Source organism: Taudactylus pleione, unplaced genomic scaffold (genome assembly GCF_031769625.1).
Source record: "Taudactylus pleione unplaced genomic scaffold, aTauple2 ptg000296l, whole genome shotgun sequence".
NCBI lineage: Eukaryota > Metazoa > Chordata > Amphibia > Anura > Myobatrachidae > Taudactylus > Taudactylus pleione.
Genome location: NW_028284698.1, coordinates 10,552,974 through 10,577,629, shown reverse-complemented (window position 1 = coordinate 10,577,629; position 24,656 = coordinate 10,552,974). Strand labels below are relative to the sequence as shown.

Below are 24,656 nucleotides of genomic sequence, written 5' to 3'. Positions count from 1 at the left end.
CAGTGGGATTGCAGGGGCAAATGCAGAATTTGCAAGAGGGGGTTTGCTACATATATATATATATATATATATATATATATACACATACACACTGTATATATACACATTTTTATATATGCGTATTTATAAGCAATAACTTGGCAGTACGTGTGTATATATCTGTGTGTATGCATATATATATATGTATACAGTATTGGACATATGGCGTCACTCATGGGCACTTTCTTGCGAGACTTCAAATGACAAACAGTGTCTGTGCCCAAAGTTTCAGTCCATGTGGACTTTTAACAAGAGTGTTCTTAAAAAAAAAACTGGATAGACTGAAATGGTGGACACAGACACTGTTTGTCAGTTGAAGTCTTACATGATAGTACTGTACCTGTGAGTGTCGCCATATATCCAATACTGTATTGATATTTGTATATACAATAGGGCACCAGGTGTAGAGATGGTATTACCTGGAGATATACTGTATGTATGTATGTATATATATATAATGTGCATCTACAGTATATATATATATATATATATATATATATTTATAAATACTACCTAGATATTGTCAGATATATACTATACTATATATAGATACGCACACACACACTAAATATATATATATATATATATATTTATATATATATATTGTTGTTGATGATTCCCGCCAACATGTGAAAATACACAGCCCAATCCAACAATGTAAAGTGTAAGGAGCCGTACCTGCAGCTGGAGGAGGAGTACAGTGACCACCGAACACTGAGAACAAACAACCGAGCAAGTAGGAGAAGGAGCTAAGTGCCGTAGCATCAGCTCACACATTCTTGCGATATCATGGCTGTGGCTACGAGGAGCAGCCGCGCATGTGCGGTAACTCCGTCCACAGACAGGCAGCCTGTTCGGAACCCCAGTGAAACGGAGACAAGAATCTCCGTCTCACAGAAGAAAAATAAATAAATCGTTTAGCTGCGGCAAAGGATTGGCGGGGGGAAGGGTGGGACTGGGCTTGCGGGCGGGCGGGCCCCCTCTCTGTCCGGGCCCGGTGCTCCAGTCCCGGCAGTCGCCCCCTGTCCGTGTGTGCATCTTTTGGTGGTCGCCCATCGGTGACTTTATGCCAATGATGCTGCAAAGTCCTCCCTGGTGTACTCTTGTGCCTACGAATGTGCAAGGACTAAGACACCCACTGTCAGCGCCCATAGATGCTGAAATACAAATTGGTCGTACCACTGACACTGGCACCAGCCCTATGGCAGATGCAGTTTCCCCATCTGAGTACGGCCTCCTATATCAGCGGCTGAGCTGGCAATTTATGACTTTTAAGGCCCATCGACAGCCTGTCTGAATACTTATTTTGATATTATTCCCGGGAGTTTTTCTAAATGTATAAATGTAATTATTATTAATGTAATAAAAAATATATTTATACTATCCAAGTGTTTTCCTGTGTGATACACCAGCGCCTGGCATAATTCTCCTTGTATAAGTGGTTGAGAGTCTGTATACACATTTTCAATGACACGCCCATGGTACACCCAAAACACTCCCATAACACACCCACAACACATCATGACACACCCACAACACATCATGACATGCCCATGGCACATCCATAATACACCCATGACACGCCCATGAGAAGGGCCATCTCTGTGTATGCTCTAAGCCACCTCCCTGTCACTGCCCAGGAACACCCACTACATTGTCAGCACATTTCTGAGGGAATCAGTATGATTTACCGCCGGCCGACAGCAGCAGGCCGACAGAGGAGGAAATCCCGATCGTCTAGAGAGGTAAGTATAACTAATCTAATTCCCCCCCTAACCCTCCTTTGCCTTCCTGCCTAACCATAACCTCCCCTTCCCCTAGCCTAACCCTAACCTCCCGGGGGGGTGCCTAACCCTAAGTCCCCCCCGGGAGCCCTAAACCTAACCCTCCTCCCCCCAGCGGCTGTCCGCGGCCATAGCCCGATCGAATGGATGCCGGGCGTCGGTCTCCCGGCATAGGTAAAATGACAGATGTCGAGATTTCGATGCCTGTCATGTAACCATTGCCGGGATTAAGCAGTAGGGAAGCCGGCGGTCGGCATTGCGTCCACCTGCTTCCCGACTGCTTCCTTTTCTGAGACTGTGTCTCCCATGCGCCTCAATTGCAGCTCTGACCCTGTGCGCACGCTATCTGGACACAGGCGCAGTGCGACATAGATTCATGCGCAGCACAAAGAAATCGGCAGTGCGTGTGACTCACAGTCAGGCCCTACATTTTCTCAGGCTAGGATCAAGATATTTAAAAAAAACAAAAACATTTTGCTCAGAGCATATTATCATTTTCATGGTCACAGATGCAAACATTAAAAAGCAGATTTCCCCAAAAATAATGTTTTAAAATCTCCAAAAACCTCAATGTTTTAAGATTGTGAACACAAAATTTCAAGGATCTCAGTGCAATCTTATATTTTTAACAATGTTTGTTAATATTAGCACATGAACATGTCTGATGTTGCACTATATTGCAGTCACGTATCAAACATTTATAAGAAACATTGACAATTTTATGCAAATGCAGTGGGAACTGGAGCAAGGTCCTACCTGTCCTCCCCTCACAGCTCTCACTGGCTGCCACGGACTCAGCCTCTCACCCCCTCCAGCATTGTGAATAGAGGGAGGGAGGTGAGAATGAGAGGGAAGTAAGATATAGAGGGAGGAGGGAGAGAGAGGGAGGAGGAGAAGAGAGGGCCTGATTCAGACCCACTCGCAAGCGCTCACAAGCGGGTTGATGGCCGGGCAGTGCGCACGCTGCACGTGCACAAGCCCCGGAGCGAGAGAGAAATTCTCTCTGGTTCTCTCTGGTCAATGATATCTTATGGTCGATGATATCTTATGGTCGGCCGTACTGCACGGCCAACTGGACGATATCGCATGCGGCTCCGTGCAAGGTAATGGAGAGCGGAACAAGGAATCATTCCATCCTTCATGACATCGATCTGATGTGTACCACGTATACGATATGTCGACCACCATATTATCCGGGTACGCAACACTCCAGTGTGAAAGACTTAGCTGTGATCAGTGACATGTTTGCACACTTTGATAAAACAGCTTTACAATTATGTCACAACTGTTTTTCCCTGCTAATATTACTGATATCCCAATTCTAAGATATAACAAAGATGTATGCTTTTAAACACTGTGGGGCCTATTCATCAAACGATAAATGGCCCGGTAACCATGTGGAAACGCTAGTTTAGGTTACCGGGCCATTCATCAGGGGTCCGGTAGGACCACCTGATATTCACCAAACTCCAAAAACTGAAAGTTTTCAGAGTTTGCTTCCGAGAACAAGCGCCATCTTCAGATGGTGCTTGTTCTTGGATCCCCGCTCCTTCCTATGGGAAGAAGTTCTGGGGATGCGAAGAGGGATCCGAGTGGATCCTCCACCACCTCCTCACTACCTCCCTGGTGGCTTTGCGCATGCGTGATCTCGGAGAAGAGGTACATAATGCAGCTACTTCTGTAGCTGTGATACTAACCGAGGGGACAGCTGCTTTTTGGAGCAGCTGTCCCCGCAGCGGAGCAATGATGAATTGCTCCTGTGCCAAGTTTCCCCCTGCTGCGAGTTGGATAGTTAAGTATCCCTCGCAGAGAGACCATTCCTTAATCATCGGGGCCCATACGGCCTCCGATGATGAATAGGCCGCTGTGTTATCAATTTCTATACATCAGAAGAAAACGTTCATTAAGTCCATCCTCTATCTAATTGTGTTTAAAAGATATTATTCTATATCCTCACCTTGCACTGGGGATGTCAAGGCGGCCTTCCCTTGTGAGGAGCTGATGGAAATCCCCACCACATGCGTACTCCATGCCAAGAAGCACATGCTCCTGTTTATGGAAGAAGCAGTAGAAGCAGTAGTATCATTACACATGTCGGGGAAGCCAGGAGGGAACAAATGGGATCTAAAGCAAAACATCTCAATGAATTAATAATTGCAGAAGGGCTGCATAACTACATTAGCATTAGAAGCTGTTATCTAAGGCATTGATCCCTTATCCTGTGTCAGACTGTGGCATGAAGGGCCCACTGGGGGAAGGCAGCGGTAGGGGCCCATACTTAAGGGTTGTGGCCAGCCAAAATGGATGCTTGGCCACCCATTATAGAGGAGATAGCCTGCAGATAACATGGATACTACAGTGCATGGTCTGTTCATCCATGGTCCTGCTCTACCAGGTAACTGACCCTGTAATATAGTAACAATGTATAATTCAAGTGTACTGTCTGAAACTTGACATTAGAAGGGGAGGGGGGCCCTCAGGCAGTGGGGCCCACCGGAGATTTCCCCTGTACCCCTGTGGGCTAGTCCGACCCTGTCTCTATCTATGGGCCACATAACACAGGCAAAGCCGCTCTTTTCTTCCTGCAGGAAGCAGGACAGATGCACGGATACCTGGTACAGAATTACCGCTGTCTCCCTGTAATTGTCCTTTCTTGCATTGTCCTGAGTCTGAGTTTGGCTTTCTGCAATCACCTACATAGCTGCAATGGGGCCTCTTATAAGTAATGTCAGTCAAACAGCAAGAATGAATGAGCTACACTGTGATATGCCACCAGACCATTACAGTCCTATAGTAGAGCATGGTCTCACAAGAGTTTTACTGCATGGGAGCAGGGGCATAGGGAGGGCGGTTTCGGAGCTCCAGGCGCCTTAGTTGCCAGAGGGTGCCCTGAAGTCGGACTCCGGAAGCAGCTGTCAAGTAGGTGACAGCCTGCCAGGTGCTGTGATACAGAGTAACAGCAGCGTCCTGTCCTGCCTTTCTGCTGCTCTAGTGAGAGACTCCATGGTCAGAGGAGCTTGTACTGAGCCCTGATTGGTGAAGCTCAGCACATGTTCATCTGACCTCATCAGAGGGCAGGGCTACAGCAGAATGTCGATGAGGAAGAAGCTGCAGGGTCCACATTAAGGTGAGAGAGGTACCCCAGTTATGTCTATCACCCTCCCTGCCTGTATGTATATGTAACCCTTCATGCCTGTATTTATGTATGTGTGTGTCCCTGCCTGCATGTACTATATGTGTGTGTATGTGTGACCCTGCCTGTATGTGTATGTATGCATGTGTGATCCTGTCTCTATGTGTGTATGAATGTATGTATGTGACCCTGCCTGTATGTGTGTATGTATGTACTGTATGTGTGACCCTGCCTGTATGTGTGTATATATGTACTGTATGTGTGACCCTGCCTGTGTGTATGTATATATGTGTGATCCTGCCTGTATGTGTATGTATGTATGTATGTGACCCTGCCTGTATGTATGTATAACCCTTCATGCCTGTATTTATGTATGTATGTGTCCCTGCCTGCATGTACTGTATGTGTGTGTATGTGTGACCCTGCCTGTATGTGTATGTATGCATGTATGATCCTGCCTGTATGTATGTATGCATGCATGTGACCCTGCCTGTATGTGTGTGTGTATGTATGTATGTGACCCTGCCTGTATAGTGTGCATGTATGTGTGACCCTGCCTGTATGTCTGTATGTATGTATGTGTGATACTGCCTATATGTGCATGTATGTGTGTATGTATGAATGAATGTATGTGACCCTGCCATGTGTATATATATATATATATATATAATATAGCACACACTTTTTTTTGGGGGGGGGGGGCTGGGCACGCTCATGCTCCGGTCGCCCTGGCCACACGCTGCACCTCTGCATGGGAGGACAGTGAAGTGATATGTAGGGGAATATGTTACTGCATACCTGGGACTTGCTTACTCTTCCGGGAACCTGTGGGAGGCTCCCGAATTTTCAGGCAGTTCACCCGCACCCTCGGAAGAGTAGGCACTAGTGGGCAGAATGGTAGGAACCTTACCGGGAATTCACAGTCTGTCAGGAGGGATGGGGCTTAAGGTGCATACACACTGGGCGATAAAGTGGACGACTGAACGATAACGATATCGTTATCATTCAGTCGTCCACTTTATCGTCCATTTTTAACCTCAAAAAGATGAACGATAATGACGACGCGCGTTCCCGCGGGTCGTTCGTCATTATCGTTCATTGGGCTGACATGCAGGCCAACCTGACGATCTCGTCAGGTTGCTGCATGTCAGGGAATGGGGGAGAGAGCCCGGCGCTGAACGATATCGTTAATGATATCGTTCAGCAGCTGTGCTCAATGTCATGAACGACATTGAGCACAGCCTGCCGGGGACAACACTACACGATATCGCTCAGGGAGCATATCGTGTAGTGTGTACCCACCATTAAAGTCACAATTCTATGATAATTACATCATTTGGCCCTGCCCCCTATTCAAATGTGCCCTAGTAGTCCAGCCCCACCCCCCTCATTGCCCACCTTCATCTCTTTTCTGGCTTCTCCCCGTAGAGGACAACTTAAAAGTAGGCAAGTTGGGAAGGATGGGGAAGATATACAGCATGTTTTTGCAGTGGGGGAGGAATCTGTTATAGCAGTGATGGTGGTATAATAAATAATACATCCAAACTAAATATTTAAACCAAGTAAACAGCCAGGTCCCAGCACTAGAGTAAATGTGGCAGGAGATACAAAATAGCTGTGTACATGAATATAAAACTGCAGCACTGAGGGGTCTATTTACTAAGCAGTGTTAGGAGACAGTGAAAAGTGATAAGAAAGTGATAAGGTACCAGCCAATCAGCTGCCAACTGTCATCTCACAGGCTGTGTTTGAAAAATGACAGTTGGGAGCTGATTGGCTGGCACCTTATCACTTTCTCATCGTCTCCTAACACTGCTTAGTAAATAGACCTCTTAGGGCCTGATTCAGAGCCGGTCGCTATTTGCACTCGCTCGTCAAGAAAATAGGGGTGGCTATTCAAATGAACCGTTCGCTGTTTGCGGTCTGTTCACGCCTCTAGGTCTGAACGAGCGAACAAAACTTGCGGTCGTTTTTTGGGAAACTACGCCCCCTGGCAGCTCGCATCCTACGTCATGTCCGCTATTTATTAGATTAATCAAGTACATCGATCAGGGTATGAGCTGCTCGCTATTCTTGTGGTTGGTTTTTGCTACCACAATTTTGCGAGCAGTTCTGGCTATAAAATAACCCAGTGACGTGGTCAATGACGCTGCTGTTTTAATTATGCACACCCATAAAACGCCCGTTTTGACCTTTAAGCATGCCTGCGATCGGATCTCCACTCCCCGTTTTCAAGCACCTTCCCCTGTTACCACCCACATACGCTTCATTCTGTCACTCAAATTATCAGGAATTCGCTATTTTGTGAGCACATGAATTTCGGCAGCACTGACTGGTTTGCGCATGCGTATAACGATCCGTACGCATGCGCAGTTGGGCGAACATCGCTCGGAGCGAACGAGCGGCCGCTTACGAGTGGCTCTGAATCAGGCCCTTAGTCTGACCAGTGGGGGATACAGGGAGGGGGAAAGGGATAAGGGTGATCACACAGCCTGAAGCCCCGACCACTTATTTACACTGCCAGTGTCAGACAGTGCAGCTGGGCAGGCCTGCAGCGCCGGCAATGACAGACAGACTGACTCAGATTTGCTGCTAATGGTGACACTGCTGCTGCTGGGCTGCCAGTGTAGTGTCTCTCTCTGTGGGCCTTCTCCTCTCGGCAACTCCTTTGCGCATGAGCTCAGAGATTTCTGACATGAATAGTAGGAATCTGAGGACACTGAAGGGTCCGTCTACTGGCGCCATCTTCAGCAGCAGAGCAGCGCAGGGGTAATGTGGCCGGATCATGGATGGAGTGTAGAGGGCAGGTCCTGTCCCTTTTTTGCAGACTGTCACTCTGACTGTGTGAGTGAAGCATATTTTTATGGGGGCCCGGGGACACACATACACACCATGTGGTGCAGTGCACATGTGTGTGGGGAGGTGGGCGGGGTCTGGAGCATAGTAATATATCATTTTGTGGGGAGGGGGTCTGGAGCATATTATTGGGAGGTCTGGAGCATATTATTGGGGGTGGTGGGCGTGTGGAGCATATTACAAGGGTGGCATTACCCAATATAAGCCTACGGGCTTCTTATTGGGAAGCTTCCCCTTGGGAGCGGATCCCTCCCATCACCCTCCGTGGCCCGGAGGGCGTTAAACCCGGAAGTTCCTCTGTCTGGAGCCATCGCAAAAGACAGCTCTTATCAGGAGAGCTATCCTTTGTGATATTCTTGGTACATACAGCGGAAATGAAACATGGTATGTACTCAAAGACATGAGGGATGTACCTCATCCCATAAACGATGCTTAGTACAGCGCAGCCTATGTTTGTTTTTTTTAAAACTTGTTACAAATGGAAGTGGTAGAACTGTAAGTAGGAGGAGTAATTAATAGAGAGGGGAGGAGTCAGTATAATCTCTTAAATAGTTCCTCCTAGAAGTAAAGTCTAGATCCGCCACTGAGTCTGATGCTACATATACTTAGGTACAACATTCAATTCTGTTGTCTATTTTCATTAACCTCTATATCACCAAGTGTTGTAGATACAGAATTCCGGGATTTCTGGAAATGATTAGATGAGATTTGCTTTCTAGGAAAGTCACAGCAGAGGAAATTGAGGATATATGGTATATGTGTATATATTGTGCAATACAGAGATAATGACAGCAGTACCTTGGTCTGGAAAGCAAAGTACCCATGGATAAGGAAGGCGCTTCCCGATGCAAGTTCTAATATCCTCCTCTCCACAAACACCATATCCTCCTCGCCCTCCGCTAGCAGCTCTCTCTTGCTCATGACTTTAACAGCCAAATGGTGACTGCCATAGGAATCTGCAGCCAGCAGGACCTAGAGGAAATATTACAGAGTCAGCCTCATAAGCAGCACTGGAATATAAAGGTAAATGCATTGTTATATCACAGTGATTGTGTATTACCTGCTGGATTACTGAATAAGAAAAGACCAATAAGAAGCTTTTGTTCTGCAGTCACCTTCCCTCACCCATAATCCAATTTATCTGGGACCATGGATGGGAGGATAAGGGTCTGATCACCAGTTTAAGGTCTCCAAGTGGGCCCGAGACAGGAACCTTAAAGTATACACCACCCTCCTCCCCCTCTCAGCACCTTAATTGTTGGAGGTAAAAGTTTGCAGATACTGATGAGAGGAGCATTTGCTAAGTGTGCATTAGACAAAGAATTGCACCTATTTTTCCACTTTGCAGAAAGAGACTTGAAATATTTGGGATATGCAGCTGGTCTAATGTGTGATTGGCTGACAGTGTAAGAGACAGCTCCTGATTGGCTATCCAACTATTAACTATCCATGCTCACTGGAGCATAATTCATTTTATGTAGGGTCACAGTTTTGAGGGGTCCATAGCAACAGTTTGAAGGGACTCCCAATACTTCTACAGAGACACTAAACTCACTAACGTGTATTATCGTGTTACCATATAATACCTTCTTAAATACAATGTAACAACTTCTAAAATAAAGACGCAGACAACAGTATTGGCATTTAAATATTTTGTCAAATGTATTTTTGACAAGTCATTAAATTTTTAGACTATAAGTTAATACTAATAATGGTGACGGCACAAAAGAACGCACAGAACAATAACAACCAAACGGCTCCATACACACACACACAAGCCAAGCATTGGTGATCAACTCTCCTTTAACTTCAACCACCGGTCCAGGTGATATAGCCATTTCCCGTCCAGGACAATTGGCTGTCGCCTTACTCCACTTCAATGAGACACTCCAAGTGTCGTTCTTTACCGCCAAGCGAGGCCTAAACCGATGCGCCGCCACCATAACTCAACCCTGTAACAAGACACCCTCAATCAGCAGAAAATCAGGCAATCCTGCAGGACTAAAATGCACACCATCCACACGAAACAAGTGTGCATAGCGAAATTGAATAAACACAAGCTCCACTATACCACCACCATTCCCCACTATACCACCACCATTCTCCACCATACCACCACCATTCTCCACTACACCACCATCATTCTCCACTACACCACCATCATTCTCCACTATACCACCACCATTCTCCACTACACCACCACCATTTTCCACCATACCACCAGCATTCTCCACTACACCACCATCATTCTCCAACATGTATCTCACCAGTACAGTATTTTACCTTCCTCCTAGCCACATCCAACCAGACCAGAACCAACATTCCTCCACACACTCCTGCGGACAATGAAAGAACACACAACTGGCAGTAAGGCAGGGCATCTGTTATCTATCAAATGGATCTAATGACAATAGAGCGCAAATACAATGCAATTTGCTGACTTAAATCATTCCCAATGAAGGGTAGAGAGGAAAAATTGTCTGCAATTGATGCACAGAGTTAATTATAACTTTGATTAGTCTATTCACTTCCTGATGAAGCCTCTGATCTCTATACAGGCGGAGAAACACGTAGAAGAATAGACGGCAGTAAGCTATATACTGCCCGTGTGATCACACTGTCCGTTGTTGTGCCGGCTCATTCAACCCGACTTCCGTATTGCACATTGCCGCTGCGAAGAATACAGACATACAGGTGTCTGATACATTGCCGCCGTGGAAACTACAGGTGTGCAGGCCTCCGGAGGATAGAGGAGATAGACCCGGCACTTTATGCAGGTTCAGTCCACCTGACACTTTCATCGGCTATTGCTGCTGCAAAAAATACAAGTATACATACCTCTGGATAACACAAAGAGGAAAACCCGGTATTCGTTTCAAACGTGAGTGCACCACGTCTTGGTAAACAGTATACCTTTTCTATATGGACTGATTGTGCAGTATCCTACCCTCCTGGGGGATTATGTTTATAATATATATGTATTGACTTATTATGGGACTGAAGCAAAGATAGCGCAAATAAGAGCTAGCTACATTGAAACAATTCAGAGATATTCGCTATCTTACAGTTCATTGCAACAAACTAACTAAGCTGTTTATACTTCGGATATTCTGGTCTATTCATTATCCGCATCTACAGATATTATCAAATATCTTACCTCAATAATTCTGGATTTTTTGTATTCAATATTTGATCTTTCTTGAGTCTGAATTTTATATATTAAATAAGTTCAGTTGTCATATTTTTAAAACATTTATTTTTTTGTCTAACCAATATCCATCTTTTGATTCAAAGTTATCATTTGTCTAGGGGAGGCATTTTTTTCCCATTGTGATATTTTTATCATACAATTTTATATGATTATCAATAAATATTTGATTGCGCTTCATTGTTCTATTAGTATTAGTTGTTGATCATATTGACAGGTAGAGTACAGCCTGTCGTGATATTTGAAGCTGCAGTCTTGTGCTCTTTTTATAAAACAACTGTGTGTTTCATTATATATTAATTTCAGCGCTAGACTGCTTGTTTCTGTGTGTCTTGAAAATATGTATAGAAAATATAAGTCCGTGAAATAGTAAAAGAAATGAAAGTGTTATATAGGTAAGAAAAACGTGTAATTAAACTAGTGTCTTGGCCCAAAATCGGTGTTTCCAATATTTTTCTGAAATATATGGTAGTATCCTGGATATCTATATATTATCATTCATTAAATCTATTACAATAGTTATTTAAACCAAATGCCATTCTGTCAGTATTATTTCAAACATAATTATAACACTGCTTTGAATGGCGTTCATATGTACACATAGCATAACCTGAGTGGATATGGTTATTCCAGGACAGATGCAGCACCTTAGAATACAGAAAGAAAAAACACAAAGAAAGCAGTCGAACCATAGACACACCATACCGACAAGACATGGAAACATAATAAAGATGGGGGAAGGGGGAGGGGAACAACGTAGCTAACCAGACTTGAGGCAAAAAAACTAAAAAAAAAAACGGAGTAAACTAACCATCACGCCATATCATATAATTCAGAAGCCAATTGGGCCCCCGGGAGGAAATAAAAAATTCCTCATAGACTCCAGCAGTAGATCGGCGAGTCGTTAGGCCTCCGGTGAGCTACGTTGGAGCAAAATAGCTAAACCCGGATGAATAGAATGACGGAATGCAGCAGAACGACACCGACCAAGGGATTGGATATCCCCATGGGATAAGCCAGCAGAAGCCGCAGATGAAGCAGCACTTATTCCAAATGAGTGAGTACCGAACTTGCCCGGCTTGAGCTCTGAAAAAAGCCAAACAACGCTGCAAAACATGATAAAACTGGTATTTCGTAACCGGGATACATCCTTGTGCATCAACCATGCCCCATCCCATCGTAATGCATCTGCTCAAAAGCGCGCACCAGCGCCACCGGACATACTGCAGGAATGGGATATGGTTGAAGTGAAGCCAGCGCCTTCTACCAGCCTGGTCCACAGTGGAGCGCTGTATAAGGCCTAGCATTTCTTCCAGGCATATAAATTACATCCCCAATAGTGAGTGGTGGGTCAGCCCTTTTAAAGGGGGCAACTAATTTGCAGCCCACAGAAACGCTACATGAAGCGTCATGGCAAAAAAACTAATTAAAACAGCAAGCATACAAAGCTGAAAATAAAACAAACTGAAGGGACCGCAGCCAGCAAGGAAAGCAATCAACATGGACAGATCAATGGAACACCTGCAGTCATTCGTTTTAGGGGTCGACCTGGACCAACCCCTGCAGGCCCCCAAAATTATTAAGGACCTGAAGGGGCCAGGCCCGTCATACAACGCAGAGAAAAAAGACACGCCTTCAAATTAAGCCATACTACAGTGAGCGAGCGCCCTTGCAAATAAATTTCAGCATGACTCTGCAAGCTCTTACATGCCTGAGCCACCGAAAAACAGAAAAAAACGCTCCCATTCCAGCCAACCCACCTACTAACAGCGCAATGGCCCTCCAAGCTAATTCCTAAAATGCCGGCATGCTGAACTGCCAAACATAAGGAGGACACGGGTCACCGGCCAAAACGGCCTGAGGGGCTAAATACTTTAACTGCAACAGGGTACACGCAATCCCAAACTGTATACCAGGCACAATACTGGCAACAAAATGGACATTACGCAGAAGGCAACCAGAACAATTAATTCTAGCAAACGAACAACCGGAAGAGAGGATGAACGCCGAGGTCAAGCGCATGCACCACGCCTAGGTTGTTGCAACAAGATCATACTCACATTACCCAAGTGGTCCCCCAAGAGTTCTAAAGCAACCACAATGGGGCACAGCCAAAGCAACAGCATACTCTTACTGAAGCCCTACGCAACCCACGTGAACGGCCAAGGTGAAGCACACCACGAACCTTTGAGGTAAGCCAAAAAAAAAACAATCGCAACAGCAGTGTCAGTAAAATTGGAGCTGAGTGTTACTGCAGGAGTACTCAGCCACTTCCCTATGGGGATATAACTGAGGGCGGGTTTCGGTTAGCACCCTGTAAATATAATGAAATAACCCGCCTGCCAATTATAATGGGAGCATTAGGCCGCCTCACCCGGCGCCCAAGCCCCAACCCCCCGGTGCAACAAGCGCTGGCCAAGAAATGGGCCCAGCTGCATCTGAACATGAGGAAGCAATGGGGAAGCAGCAACTGCTGATGACTGATCAATTGATGACCCAGGCGTGGAAGACTGGGATGCTAGCAAAGGGTCAAAAAACGCTGGCCCGAGATGACAGCGTATGGAGGGTAGCAATAGTAGCAGCTGGGTCAGAGGGCGTGCAGGGGTGCGCCGCAGCCACGGGAGACAATCCATCCGGCGTGGGTGTAACAAACCAGGGGAGTGGCAAAGATGGGTACAGAGGAGCATGAAATGGACAGAGGGCGCCACCCAGGGTTCCGGAATGCATGGGGCGCTACCTAGTATGACGGCCGCCTGTTTTATCTTGGCTAGTTTGCACTATACCCTAAATAAGTTACAGATATTTTAGGAGACCTGAAATAATGGTGGTAGACAGAACATAATTAGTAGTACTCACATTAATATAGGTGCAATGTATATTTGCGAAGTAGGAGCATAGCTGAGAATGGAGCTTCCTATAGGAGTTTCCACTCCAGTGACAGCTGCTTGGGGCAGTAATTGTAGTAATAATCTGTGCACCCTGTGGGATCTCACTGTAGAACATGTATTCTGTAAATTTAAGTTAAGTGCTCAGAATATATCATACAATCTCCTCTATTGACTGATAACAATGATTCAAAGTAGATAAAAGTCAGATCCTAGGTGCTATAAATAAATAAGGCAGTGTCAAAGCAGCTACCCATTAATGTCAGATAGTGCATCACTAAAGCGTTCTATTACACCAATAGAACCTCAATGCCCAGCAGAAAAAAACTGCCACTGTTTGCTGTTTCATCTCCACACTCCAGTATTCCCCCGCAGGCTGCCATACCACACTAGCTCAGTTAGGTACAGGGAGTGTGTGTGCAGGGAGTGGTGGGGCACTACACTTTTCCCGGGCGCCATGGTCCCAACTCTGGTAACAACTGAAGCAGTGTTGGGCAGCCGACCAGTTAGCTCTCCTGGTCAGCGGAGCCAGGACTGCCTAGCTCTATGCCTAGGAGACTAAATAACTGCTGGCGTAATTGCGTACTGCGGTAGTGGAGAGCCCACCGCTACTGGTCATACACGTGACCTCTGCAATATATATATATATATATATATATATACACACACAGGAGGGGCCTGCCTGTGCCTCCCGCTTGGACAAACCTAACAGCCCTTGTCTGTAAAGGGGACAGGGCTCAGAAGCAAACGCGGAATTTCTACAGATGGACTTTCAAATGCCTGATTTTTCACATGTTACCAGTAAGCGGGCATAATCAGCACTGAAAACCAGCTATAACAGACATATGAATGTACGGAATTAAATAATTCTGGCCTATACAACCAGTACAAGCAGACACAGTAATTATATGTAAAAGTAGAGCCATCCGGTCTGAGCTGAATCCTTTTATTTTATATGCGGGCTCCATTACCGATCAACTGAGCAAGTTGGGGAATCTGGTGGAGGGCAGAAAAAGAAACCGTGCACTGCCCTGGACATAGACGTACAGATTGGTCTCTTTTTGTACTTGATTATTGATTATTATTGATTATTGATTATTCAGTATTAATAATTAATCCTATAGATGGGCTATATCATTGCACCCCGGACAGTTAATGTTTTCCAGATCACCCTGTCGGTGCACAACTATATTCATTACTGTCTTTCCAAGTTATTTACTACTTGCTGCATCACTACATTCATTACATGTTTTTCAGATCTCCTAGTCGGCGCACCACATTATTCATTACTGGCTTTGCAATTTATTTACTACATGCTGCACCACTATATTCATTGCATGTTTTCCAGATCTCCTAGTGACATATGTTAAAAGATCAACAGGGACTGAAGTTTTGCCAGTTAGTTAATAGGTAACACTACTAAGGGGATCCTAATTTGTATGGCCCCTTACTATATGGGGCACTAATAGGGCACACTGGTTACCTGGGAGGGCATCCTGCCACACCTAGAGCAGGCAGCAGCAGCCCCCCAGTATTAAAATGGCGGCCGCACTCGGGGCAAAGCCACGCCCCCATCGCGGCCCTAATCGCAGGCCCGCAGGCTGCTCATTGAATCAATCAGCGGGGCAGCCACCACTACCTGCCGCTGGTTAAAAACTATAGAGACGGAGCCAGCGGCAACATGCTGAGCCGCGCTCCGTCTCACTGCACAGTCGGGCACTGCACAGCTTCCGGCCTCAGCTGTGCTAAGGCGCACGGCCACGCCGAGCACCACGTGGAGGCACGATTGGAGGCGGCGGATACCGCCGGCCGCCTCCGTACAGCAAATATAAAAGGGCAAGGCTGACAGCCGCGGCCATAGCTGCGGCCCTGCCCTACTTGCCTCAGGCCCTTTCCGCGATAAGAGCGGCGGCCTGCAGGGGAGAGGAAGGAGAGTGATGGGCAGCACGGGAGGCCGCTGTGTTAGCCCCACATACAGCGGGCAGTGACACAGAGAAGCGATGGGGGACATTGGGAAGGAGAGAGAGAGAGACCAGGAAGGAGTCAACAGTGGGATAGAAGATTGAGGGAAAGCATGAAAGAATAAGGGAATAGAATGAAAGTATAGGGGAAGAGAATAAAAGAATAGCAGGAGGGGAGAGAACAGGAGAAAGAAAAGCAAAGGAGATTTATACATCACATTATACTTCCCTGTCCTGGAAAAATAACTAACAAAGTGGCAGATTTACATACATCACCCCATTATATACTCTTAGCCCACTCCCCATGAAACATTCATTGGCTGCATAAGACCAGCTAAACTTAAAGGAGCAATATCCAACACGTTATTAAACTGTCAACACTCAAAACACTCGTGGTTTAATGTCCCTTAGGCTTAAATTGACAGCCTTTGGTCTTACATCTCTCAGACTAATCGGTATGGAATACCGTTGGACGCATATCTGGCGGTTCTAATCCCAACAGCAGAAGACCGGCAGTGAAGATCCCGACAGATAAGTATTTTCTCTATTTGCCAAGCTAACCCTCCCTTAGGGGTGCCTAACCCTAACCCCCCCTATAAATGCCTAAATCTAACCCTTCCTTCCCTGCAGCCTAAACCTAAGTCTTCTAGGGGGGTGTCTAACCCTAACCTCCCCCTGGCGGTGCCTGACCCTAACTCCCCCTTCCCCTAGCCTAATCCTCCCAGGGGGGTGCCTAACCCTAAATCCTCCCGGGAGCCGCTAACCTAACCCTCTCCCCCCGTGGCTGTCCGTGCCTGCTGTCCAGCTTACCTTCGATCGGCATGCTGGGCGTCGGGCTCCCGGCGTAGGTAAATTGACAGGCGTCGGGATTTCTGCGCTTGTCATTAGACCCCTGTCGGGATTAGACAGTCGGGATGCCAACGGTCGGCATTTGGACTGTCGGCTTCCCGACTGCCACCCCTCTCAGAGGCAGTTGTATGCCTCATTGTAGTACCAATTAAAATAATTAACAAATCATTTATATCAATTAAAATAAATCACAATAAATTACTACAAATATGCTCTTTGATAAAGCCTCCAATACAGAAGTGAAACGCCAAATTCTCGGATACTTACCTGAGGAGCGATCATCAATAGCCGATTCTTATATTGCTGCCGGGGCAAATAATTGCATCAAAGCGGTGGTTTGCCAGAAACGCTGGATGCGCTCCTTATAGCGATTTGTGGGGCTGTTACAGTTACTGCCCTCAGAGCTCCTATTTCAGCCAAGCGTGAACAATAACATTGATGCTGGGTGTATATCCATGGCAATGCCGCAGAGTGATATGGCTAACACCGCTATAGACCTGGAGGTCTGAAAGTGAGGGAACATAATATACTCACCTTTTAGGATCTGTTCTGGTGAGATATTTATTGGACCGACTGCTTCAATAAATTTGTTGATGGTTCCTTTGTGGACATTTAAGACAAGCTATTAAATATAGTGGCATTTAATCACTTTTCATATATCGGCAAAGTATGATCCACCATGGTGTATGGTATGATTTAGTGAGTATTATATACAGTGTCTTTTATTTGTAGTCATTTATTGTGATTTATTTTATTTGATATAAATGATTTATTTTTTTTAATTGGCATCTTGATCTCTATATATTTTTGCTATGCCCAGTGTATGTATGGTTTAATTAATGGGATGTAATTAGCGTAACATAATTTCTATATATTTTGTAGTAACAAGTTTCTAGCCTTTTTGTGAGCTCACAGGCTCACAGGTGTTTGCAGCTATAAAGTATGTAATTATTCTATTGATGGATTAGCGCCTTGCTTAGTGTTCTTCATATCTTATATGAGCTAATGTATACAATATAAAGTATTGATTATACTAGTATCATGGTGGGAATCGGCATGGGATGCCGTCAGTCGGGATCCCGGCTGTCAGAATCCTGACACCGGCATCCAGACAGGGCTAGCATACAGACACTCGCTACCCTAACCCTCCCTCTTTGGTGCCTAACCCTAACCTCCCCCCCTAGTAACTGAACCTAATCCCTTCCTCCCCGCACCCTAACCCTCCCACCTTAGTGCCTAACCCTCCCCCCCACCCCGCTACTTACCTTGTCATCACTGGGATTGTGATAAATGACAGGAAGGCGGAGGTGGTAATATCAGTGTCGGCATCGCGCCCACCGGGATACTGACTGTATCCCTCATGGTGAGTAGGCCTGGCAACAGGGAGGGTCCAGGGGTACTGGTGTACAGGGCCCCGAGGTCCTAGGGGGCCCCGAAGTGTACCGCTGCCTGTTCTGCTGCAGTGATCAGCAGGGTGCAGGCTGTGCTGATCAGTGCAGCAGCAAATCCAGTGGTGAGCACTGAGCAGGGCCAGGGGGGGAACGGTGCCATCTTCCTAATTACCTGCTGCCGGCCGCATACTACATACACATTTGCAGCAGGACCGGCCCGGCCTGAGTCACTCACTGCTGGCCAAGCTGGGGCTGGGGACGGGGCTGCTGCCTAATGACTGCTTGTATCTACCAGCCAGTGATCTGAGGAGTCTGATGTAAGCTGAACTGTCTCCTCAGATCACTGGCTGAGAGAAAGAAGCAGTTATTAGGCAGCCCCCACCCCAGTGCTCTGCCTCTACACTGTCTCCAGTCCCACACAGCAGCAGCAGCAGTCTGGACTCAGCACTGCAGAAGATAGACAGGAAGCTCCAGCAGGTAAGTGCAGCCTAGGGGGAGGGGAGAACACAAAACGTGGGATAGGGTTGGGAAGCATAGTGGGGGATGGGAGAGCACAGTGTGAGAGGGGGGATGGGAGAGCACAGTGTGAGAGGGGGGATGGGAGAGCACAGTGTGAGAGGGGGGATGGGAGAGCACAGTGTAGGATGGGATAGCACCACACTTCGGGTACGGTGGCTCACTTCGCTCGCCACAGGTTTATATTCCCCCCTATGTCCACGTAGATAGCAAGGAATGACGTTGGACAGTAACTGATGACATCAAAGTACAAATACTGGAATCTATCCACTTCCGATAGGGAGAGCACAGTGGGGTGGGAGAGCACCGTGGGGGATAGGAAAGCACAGTGTGGGGCGGGGAATGGGAGAGCATAGAGGGGCTCAGGAGAGCACAGTGTGGGCTTGGGGAATGGGAGAGTATAGTGTGGGGTGGGGAATGGGAGAGCACAGTGGGGGATAGGAGAGCACTGTGTGGGGCGGGGAATGGGAGTGCACAGTGGGGGATAGGAGAGCACAGTTTGGAGCGGGAAATGGGAGAGTACAGTGGGGGATAGGAGAGCACAGTGTGGGGTGGGGGATAGGAGAGCACAGTGTGGGATAGGAGAGCACAGTGTGGGATGTGAAGACGGTGTGGGATGGGGATAGGGGAGCACATTGAGGGATGAGCTATGAGAGATTATAGTGTTAGATGGGGGAGCACATTAGTATATGGAAGCACAGTCTGGGATGGGGAGCTTATGTGTAATATATATATATATATATATATATATATATACAGTCAGGTCCATAAATATTGGGACATTGACAGAATTTTCATATTTTGGTCTCTATTCGCCACCACAATGATTTTGAAATGAAACAAACAAGATGTGATTTAACTGCAGACTTTCAGATTTAATTTGAGGGTAATTACATCCAAATCAGGTGAACGGTGTAGGAATTACAACGGTTTCTATATGTGCCTCCCACTTTTTAAGGGGCCAAAAGTAAGGGACAAACTAAACAATCCTAAATCTAACTTTCACTTTTTAATACTTTGTTGCAAATCCTTTGCAGGCAATTATAGCTTGAACGCATAGACATCACCAGACGCTGGGTTTCATCCCTGGTGATGCTCTGCCAGGCCTCTGCTGCAAATGTATTCAGTTCCTGCTTGTTCTTGTGGCATTTTCCCTTCAGTTATGTCTTCATCAAGTGAAATGCATGCTCAATCGGATTCAGGTCAGGGGATTGACTTGGCCATTGCATAACATTCCACTTTCTAGCCTTAAAAAACTCTTTGGTTGCTTTTGCAGTATGCTTCGGGTCATTGTCCATCTGCACTGTGAAGCGCCGTCCAATGAGTTCTGAAGCATTTGACTGAATATGAGCATATAATATTTCCCAAAACACTTCAGAATTCATTCTGCTGCTTTTGTCAGCAGTCACATCATCAATAAATACAAGGGAACCAGTTCCATTGGCAGCCATACATGCCCACGCCATGACACTACCACCACCATGCTTCACTGATGAGGTGGTATATTTAGGATCATGAGCAGTTCCTTTCCTTCTCTTCTCTTCCCATCACTCTGGTACAAGTTGATCTTTGTCTCATCTGTCCATAGGATGTTGTTCCAGAACTGTAATGGCTTTTTTAGATGTTGTTTGGCAAACTCTAATCTGGTCTTCTTGTTTTTGTGGCTCACCAATTGTTTACATCTTGTGGTGAACCTTCTATATTCACTCTTGTGATGTCTTCTCTTGATTCTTGACTTTGACACATATACATCTACCTCGTGGAGAGTGTTCTTTATTTGGCCAACTGTTGTGAAGGGGTCATCCACCACTGATGTTTTCCGTGGTCTTCCGGGTCTTTTGGTGTTGCTGAGCTCTCCGGTGCGTTCTTTCTTTTTAAGAATGTTCCAAACAGTTGATTTGGCCACACCTAATGTTTTTGCTATCTCTCTGATGGGTTTGTTTTGATTTTTCAGCCTAATGATGGCTTGCTTCACTGATAGTGACAGCTCTTTGGATCTCATATTGAGAGTTGACAGCAACTGATTCCAAATGCAAATGTCACACCTAGAATCAACTCCAGACCTTTTACCTGCTTAATTGATAATGAAATAATGAGGGAATAGCCCACACCTGTCCATGAAATAGCTTTTGAGTTGATAGTCCCATTACTTTTGGCCCCTTTAAAAGTGGGAGGCACATATTGAAACTGTTGTAATTCCTACACCGTTCACCCGATTTGGATGTAATTACCCTCAAATTAAATCTGAAAGTCTGCAGTTAAAGCACATCTTGTTTGTTTCATTTCAAAACCATTGTGGTGGTGAATAGAGGCCAAAATCGGAAAATTCTGTCAATGTCCCAATATTTATGGACCTGACTGTATATAATATGCTTATGCAAAGGAGCTAATACCAGTCCCCATGCTGCTTAGGTTAAGTACATCGAGAATCAAGTAGCCGGCGGAGAGAAGCCAGCACCGAGAGGAAAGAGAGGATCCAGCACATGGGGAGCTGAGGAGTGGAGCTGACCCAAAGAGAAGACACCCAAGCAGAGATTCTGCGGCAGGTAGACATAGAAATAGGTAAGTGTGGGGCATGGAGGGACACTGTGGCTCAGAGGTTCCCCAGAGAAACTACATTTAGGTAAGGCACACTCTCAGGTGGCTAGCCTGTACCTGCCAGGCATCCTGGGATGGGGTCCCCTAAAAAAATGTGTGTCCCGGGCCCCATGATTTCTGTTGCCGGCCCTGATGGTGAGTATATTATAGACTGTCCATATCTGTATTCAATACTGTGTCAGCTGTTCTTACTGCACTGTTCAGCACTGAGGCCAATATTAGCTGGGTGCAGGGGTGGCTGGCCCCCTAAGCCTCCAGACCCCATAGAATTAGCACCCCATGCACCCACTATAGCTAAGCCCCTGTAGTCGGGTGCTCCATAGAGTAGAACCATTCATTCCATTAGTGGTCTGCTCCCCAGGTATAGTACCCAGAGCTATTCAATTACAGAACCAAGAGCAGCCCAGACACCACAAATGATGCTCATTCCTGCTCACACCTCTGGGGGGCGCAAACATAAATAAGCATTAACTTCATTGCTGCTCGTGGGTTTGTAATTAAATAACTGCGACCACTTTACCAGTGGAAACAGATCGCGCGACTCAACCCGTGACTAATTGAATTTGCCCCCATGTGTTTTTATTCCTTCCCCTATGGATTACCACCCTCCCCTGAATTTGATCAGACCAAGAAAGAATAAAGATGTTAGATAACTATATATAATGGGAGCAGCATTTTTTTCTTCAGTGGCGGTAAAACCTAATTATTAGTCACAGGGAAGATTTATTTCTTTAGGATCAGGTGAATCAATTCTTTAAAATCAGGGAAAATATTAAGTGGCCTAGTCATCATCACTTAATTTTCACAAAAGCAGGTGAGAATGCACATTTTTATCTGCAATTGTAAAAATTAAGTTATCAGGCCATTCATCAAGCAGGTTAAGCAGGAGATATTGCAGATATCTCCTACTTACCTTCCTCTCACGGAATGGCCCGCTGTCCCCATACACTAGTACAGGGACAGAATTAATCAAGCTCCGAAAATATTATATATTTGGAGCTTGACTGCGGGATCATTCACCTTTTTTCAGATGGCGAATGCTCCGGCATCGCAACCCGCCAATTCCCTATAGGAATTAGGTCTGGTTTGCGAAGAGGGATCCTTTTGGATCCCTCCACCCCTGTCCAGCTCCTTCCGCCAGACGTCGGGGAGCTTGTGCGCATGCGTGACCTGTAGAATATCATTACATGGAATGTGTATGCAAAATCAAAACTGACAGATTGAATGGAATTGTGCTGCAGCTTTGCTCATTTCTAATAGCATCCAAACTCAGACATACAGTAACTCCCCTGTGACTATTGGAACTTCATTGCTTACCTTTCCAAAACTACCCTGGCCTAACTGGTGGTAAAATGTAACTCTCTGGATGGTTTCAGAGGCTCTATGGCAGGATGACTGAGCACTGCTGGTTCCTAATGGAGACATAAAAGAACATGTCAACATCTACCATATATTATAGATCATTAACTGAGGGGTTTATTATAGCAAAAAATCACATAAAGACCTGGGCATCCAAGTGACATGAAGATTTCTATTCCTGTATCCTACTACCTACTGAGTGCCAAGTGCAGTAATAATATTAATTAATACTATTCATAGGGGCATATTCAATTGGGTGCGAGAATAGCAAAAAAACGCACCTACAAGGATTTTCCTGCAGGTGCGGGTTTTTTGCTATTCAAATACAGTAGGTGCAGATTATTTCTATTTGTACTCGCTGGGAGATTTTAGTTCTCGCACCTCCCGAGCAAGTGTGATTTTTTCCTAAAATCGATAATTTTAGGAAGAATCAGTGGAACTTGCTCTGGCACCCCAGCGGATTCCCCCTGTGGACTAATTAAGCAATTGGAAGTTTCTAATTAGCTTAATTAGTCAGTAATTACTCACCTTCCGAAGTGCTGTCTTCTTCATCCAGCGTCAGCTCCCGGACTACTGCAGCAGCGGTGAGTATGTCAGTGTGAGTGTGTATGAGTGAGTGTGTGTGACCCCGGTATATGTGTGTGTGTCCCAGTGTCCGTGTGGCCCCCCAAAAATGGGCGCTGGGAGAACTACATCTCCCAGCAGCCCTTGCCCCTTCCACTAGCCCCTGGAGCCTCCCAGCAGCCCCCTCCCCAGTGAGAAGACAGAGGGGAGGCCACCAGGAGCCATGGAGACCACCACGGCACAGAGTTTTCAGAGCTGAAAACCCAGCAATGACTTTTCTTTAATTGGATACTGCAGGTATCGGGAGAGAGCATACCCGCGGTATTCCAAAATTGGGCGCAAGGTTTTTTACCTCGCTAAACCTCGCATCCAATTGAATATGCCTCATAGTAATAATATACACATACAGTAATAAATGCATACATATCAAAACTCTTTATATTGTTTAAAGATTCCCCTTTGTGAAATACAGGAATGCCTACAACAATCTTACCAGCAATCTGCGTTCTGCTCAGAGGGGGCGGGGCTTAATGACCCAGTTAAATGAATCAGTTATTTGTCCCCTCCCCTATTCAAATATATGCGATTCACTGGATTACACACACAAGATAACTGTGGTGCACTGAGTGACAAGCATAGTGAGCGATTCCACCAAGACATTTCAGCAATGGAACAAAGATATCAGGGTAGGTGAATCACTATTGTTGGACAGTGACAAGAGATGCCCCAGAAGAGGAGTACAAGCGACAAGCAAAGAGAAAGCACCCCCATGAATAGGCCACTATATTAGATAGTACTTTCCTATGCTGTATGTTTGTTTCGTATGCTGTATGTTTGTTTCGTTTTGTGTTCTTATTTGTGATTGATTGAATTGAAACAACTGTTATTAATTTTCTATCAAGAAAATATCAGATTATTTTAAAATAGCTTTTCACTATGACTATATTACTAATGTACATACAGTATAGTGCAAGTAGTGTAGCTCAAAAAATAGAGCTAGTAAAAACATTCTGAAATCATTTTAGTTTTTCTTGACCTCAAATTACTAATGTATGACTATTTTTAGAAAGGAAACAAATTAAAAGTATTAATTTGTTTTACAGTGTAATGAGGAAGTCGGAGTGGGACTGTGGGACAGTCACTGAAAACCGGGACTGTCCCGCCGAATGTAGGACAGTAGGGAAGTATGCCCGAGCTGTGCCAGAGCCAGGCACTTCAACCATCAAGTAAATATCAGGTATGTTTATAAACATGTACTACTGCCATATACTATATGAGTGATACAGTATACTGTATTTGCAGTGATAACTTAAATAAATAAGATTTTAGATCTATGTTTTGTATAAACTTGTCATTCCGAATTCTGAAATGTAAAGCGCAATGAAAAGATAATAAATATAAAATGACTTAATGCTGAGAACTGTCTTTACTAAATCAATGTGAGAGGATCTAAATTTATTTCTAATGTTTAGTACATGTAAATAAGAACGTTTCCTGTATTTACAAGTGAAAT

At 45.5% G+C, this 24,656-nt stretch overlaps 1 protein-coding gene across 1 annotated transcript in view; it reads right to left on the bottom strand.

Annotated features, from left to right (window-relative positions):
- The window catches only part of LOC148511711 (protein kinase C delta type-like), a 32,806-nt gene extending 10,237 nt beyond the window's left edge, over nt 1–22,569 (bottom strand). Inside the window, exons 1-3 of the mRNA XM_088482917.1 lie at nt 22,538–22,569; nt 8,611–8,784; nt 3,781–3,872 (exon numbers count right to left, since the gene is read on the bottom strand). Of these exons, the coding sequence (XP_088339043.1) occupies nt 3,781–3,872; nt 8,611–8,733 (215 nt within the window). The 5' untranslated portion in view covers nt 8,734–8,784; nt 22,538–22,569. The remainder of the gene's footprint in view (nt 1–3,780; nt 3,873–8,610; nt 8,785–22,537) is intronic.
- Between the last annotated feature and the right edge of the window lie 2,087 nt (nt 22,570–24,656).